The sequence below is a fragment of the Leucoraja erinacea genome, chromosome 4, assembly GCF_028641065.1.
Source record: "Leucoraja erinacea ecotype New England chromosome 4, Leri_hhj_1, whole genome shotgun sequence".
NCBI classification, from domain to species: Eukaryota; Metazoa; Chordata; class Chondrichthyes; order Rajiformes; family Rajidae; genus Leucoraja; species Leucoraja erinaceus.
Genome location: NC_073380.1, coordinates 19,661,729 through 19,666,192, shown reverse-complemented (window position 1 = coordinate 19,666,192; position 4,464 = coordinate 19,661,729). Strand labels below are relative to the sequence as shown.

The 4,464-nt window shown below is 44.5% G+C and overlaps 1 protein-coding gene across 1 annotated transcript; it reads right to left on the bottom strand.

Moving 5' to 3' along the window:
* Window positions 1-234: 234 nt before the first annotated feature.
* Window positions 235-4,140, bottom strand: LOC129696012 (uncharacterized). The gene is made up of 2 exons (XM_055633431.1): window positions 1,895-4,140; window positions 235-1,762 (listed from the first exon to the last, which is right to left on the bottom strand). Exon 1 carries the CDS (start codon window positions 3,198-3,200, stop codon window positions 2,238-2,240), a length of 963 nt encoding a protein of 320 aa, XP_055489406.1. The 5' UTR covers window positions 3,201-4,140; the 3' UTR covers window positions 235-1,762; window positions 1,895-2,237.
* Window positions 4,141-4,464: the final 324 nt, after the last annotated feature.

Below are 4,464 nucleotides of genomic sequence, written 5' to 3'. Positions count from 1 at the left end.
GCTTCAGGGGGAGATAGAGTTGTGTATCATGTGCATAGCAATGGAAGGAAATGCCGTGCCTTTCAATGACTTGGCCTAAGGGGAGCATATACAGGGAGAAGAGAATGGGGCCAAGGATGGAATCTTGTGGAACCCCACAGCAGAGATTAGCTGGGGAGGAGAAAGTGTTGCCTATGTTAGTCGAGAAACCTTTGAGGTAAGAGATGAAGAGATAAGGCTTGGAGAGATCCAAGCCTTAAATTCTTCCTCTTCTTTGCATCTGATTTCAAGTCTTTGTATTAATTTCGCGGGTTCCTGGAAGGATTTAATAAGAGCGGCAAAAATGGTCTCTTCCCTATCCCTCTCTCTTTTTACCCCCTCCATTAAGGCTTCAGGAGTAGGGTATCCCAGAATCGTCAGAAATTTCCTATATTCCTGTGGGGTAATAAGTCACTGCACTGCCTCCCATAAACCTCGAGAGTCAGGGTACCGTCCGTATAAATTGAGTTTTAGATACTCTCCAAATGAGGTAGATCTCTTTCCATCTGTGTCTTTAGTCATAGTTGCTGAACTGGGTTTCTGCACCCACTGCTATGTCCAAATCTAAAGTGGGAGGAGGCACCTTCTTAGTAGGGAATTGCCTACGGGGAATCCGTTCTATTTCCAATTCATCAGGAAATTGGTCTGTCTCCATGATATTAGCGATAACAGGATCAGCTATCCTATAGCCCACTATTATGTCACCCCCAGAAATACCACCTCCTTTGCTAAAAGAATCTCTATGTTTTAGAAATGATTCCTTTACTTCTCCTACTGTTCGCTTCAGTTGATCTGGCACCGACTTGTAAGGAACCTTACTCCTTGCTCCCTGACTCAATTCACTATCCTTTGCCAATGAAACAATTGTTGCCAGAGTATCCCTTCCCAATGTCTCCATCTCAAGTTTAAATTTAATGGGTGGAGTCGAAGATGTCGTTGACTCCACTCAAGTGCTCTGTTCACAGGCTGCATACGGTGCCTTAGGGTTAAGAACATGAGAGGGCTGAGAGGAATGCTGTGATTCTGTACCAAAAAGGTCTGTCCATCCTGCTAAATATTGGGCTTCCTTGGGCCACAGACTTGCTGGCACCATTCAGAAGCTTGTCCTATCTCTTCAGAGCACACCAGACTTGACCAAAATGGCCTAGCAATAAAAAGTCCTTATTAAAGTGTGGGTACTACGGCTGTTCAATTTCAGCCAGGATTAACATACATACTTGGCTAATAAAATTTATTCAATTCAATAAACACTTCATTTTGTACTGTGAGTCATTATTCTCATCCTTTATCTTCAAATTCCCACTCATCCCTTCCTGCCTCGCTTGACACTGTTAATCTATTGCTGCTCCGTGGTTTTATATTGTGGTTTGCTCTACGTTTCTTTCAGCCAACTGCTTGTGTTCAGTGAGAGTCTTGTCAAGGAGTTTTCGATGTATATTCATTTGTTTGGGCACCACTTTCAACCTAAATTTGCAGTACATATTAATTGGAAGTGAAAGGTTTGGATTGTTTTCCTCACCCTGACAAGGAATGGTAGGAAGGAACTGCAGATGCTGGTTTAAGCTGAATATTCTGTCCCCTTGCATGTGTGGTGTACACAAAGTGACAGATAGCTAAACAGGTGTACTTGGCACTGAAAGGGTTAAGTGATGACTTAGACATGGAAATAAAGTTGAATTTCATTTATTTATTTGTCTTCATCAACTTGCATTTTACAATGCTTCCATAACTCTTTTTTGTGAAACTGAAATTAAAGACAGAAGAAAACTTCCTTGAACCACGTAAAAGATGAAGTAAATGCACAAATAGCTACTTAACATTACATAATATGCATCAATAGTCATCCCTAAACAAGAAACATGAAATGTAAACTTACAACAAAGTTTCTCCAAGGCTCAACACGGGCAGATGGCAATGGATTTAACAGAGAGGGCTTCAGAGCACATTGCTGTCCACTATCCAATACAAAATGGCCTGTCTCATCCATGAGTCCAATCATGTGATCACAAGCAACGAATGGAGAACAAAAGTGAATTTAGGTGGCCGCAATCTTTTAAGCAACCACTAGGAGGGACTAAAATACACTTTGCTTACATGTAACATCACACTCCCCGTCTGGTATTGATCACAATACCACTACCAATTCTCTAATTACAGTCAGTTACAAACTATTTACAACCAAGTAACAAAATAAGCAAGGAACTGTCCATGGTAGAGGCTTAGGATGGCATAAGCACCACTACTTCAGTTTCCGGCCTGAGGAAGGCCTTAATAGTCCCTCCTTTGGTAACCTTCAGCTCAAGCTTCCTGACCTTCCCATCGTCATCAGGGTGAGCCATGGTAACGAGAGCCATGGGCCATTGGTTCCTTTTCACCTGAGAGTCTCTGAGCAGCACCAAGTCTCCTTCCTTGACATTGGGCTGACTGTCTTGCCACTTGCTTCGGCTCTGTAGAGTAGAAAGATATTCTCGTCTCCATCTCTCCCAAAAGGCATTTGCCAAATGCTGGACTCTTTTCCACTGCTGACAATATAGATCTGCATTTTCAAAGGATCCTGGTGGAGGAGAAGTGGTGCAGACCTTCTGTGTCAGGATCGTGGATGGGGTCAGAAGAAAGGGTGATTCTGCATCAGCTGAGATAGGTGCGAGAGGCCTTGCATTTATTATTGCGGTAACCTCAGCCATAAGAGTCAAAAGCACTTTGTGAGTTAGATGCGAGGAGCTAGTCTGAGAAAGCATGGAGTCAAGGATCCGTCTTGAAACCCCGATCATTTTTTCCCACACTCCCCCCATATGGGAAGAGTGGGGTGGGTTGAAAAGCCACGTGCATCCTTCCTCATTAAGATACTTTGAGATGTTATTCTCATCTTGTAGGATGATTTGCAGCTCTTTGCAGGCTCCCTTAAAATTCATCCCACAGTCAGAGCGGATCACCTTTACTGGACCATGCACTGCAAAGAAGTGTCGTAGAGCATTGATGAAGCTCGATATGTCCATCGACTCAATCAGCTCGATATGAACAGCACGTATGCTTAGGCATGTGAACAATACAGCCCACCTTTTGCTATTCGCTGCACCTCCTCGGGTACGGCGAGTGGAGATATTCCAGGGGCCAAACACATCCAAACCCACGTTTGTAAAAGGGGATTCTGTGCTGAGACGATCAGATGGAAGATCTGCCATTTTCTGTTCTGCTGTCTTTCCACAGAGTTTGATACATGTGACACATCTATGCAGACTGCTGGCAATGCATCTCTTAGCTCCCACAATCCAGATACCATCTGTGCGGATAGCTCCCTCAGTGAAGATTCTGCCTTGATGTCTAACTCTCTCATGGTAGTGATTTACAAGTAAGCTCGCAACATGGCTGCGACCAGGAATGATGAGAGGGTGTTTCTCCTCTATCTCAAGTGGAGCATGCTGAAGCCGGCCTCCTATTCTCAAGAGTCCATTACCATCAAGGATCAGATTGAGCTTCTTTAGGGAACTGTTTTTGGGAATGATCCTTCCTTTCTCTAGACAGGACACCTCAGTTTAGTATACTTCCCTTTGTACACATCTGATAATGACAGCCTTTGCTTGTGACAGTATTTCAACTGTGTGGGCTTTTGAACAGTAATGCCAACCATTGCAACCTTGTGTGCTGCTATTCTTCTTAGACTTAAAGGTGTGAATGATGTGGATGAGGGAAGCCATAGCTCTGACAAGGGGTTGCCACTTGGAAAACCTTTCAAAGCGATGTGAACCAATACCTTGGTGGGAGTCTGTGGCTGTGTTAGCGTGGCATCGGACCTCCAGATCAGATTCTGGATCGATGAGATCATAGGATGTCTCCTCTGCCTTGTCTGTCTCCACAAGATTTAACAGGAAATCTGGGCCGGTGAGCCAGTTGGTGTCGGAGAGTTAGGCTGAAGACTCTGACCTGGTAGCAACATCTGCAGGGTTCTGACCTGTGTGAACATAATGCCACTGTTCAGGTCGTGTGGATTTTCTTATCCGTTCCACTCTGTTGCTGACGTATACATAAAACCTCCTGATTTCATTACAGATGTACCCCAACACCACCTTACTGTCGGTATAGAACTTCAGACTGTTGGGGTTGATGTCCAGTTCATTCACAACCAGCTCAGCAATCTCCACTGTCAAAACGGCAGCACCTAACTCAAGCCTGGGAACAGTGTGGCCTGACATGGGCGCTTGCTTGGCTTTACCCACTATGAAACCAATGTGGCATTTTCCCTCAACATCCACCACCTTAAGGTATGCCACAGCTGCAATGGCCTTTATGGAAGCGTCTGAAAAGATGTGGATCTCTGTAAGTTGAGCACTGGCAAGGGAAGATGTGGTGTATGCTCGAGGGGATTTGAAACTGTTCGAGATCTTGCAGTGAATCTCTCCAAGCAATCCATTCTGCTTCCTTTTCAGATGGTAGGAGAGCATCCCAGTC

Excerpts from the sequence above, each read along its gene's own strand:
- LOC129696012 (XM_055633431.1), bottom strand. The coding sequence starts at position 3,200 with ATGGCAGATCTTCCATCTGATCGTCTCAGCACAGAATCCCCTTTTACA.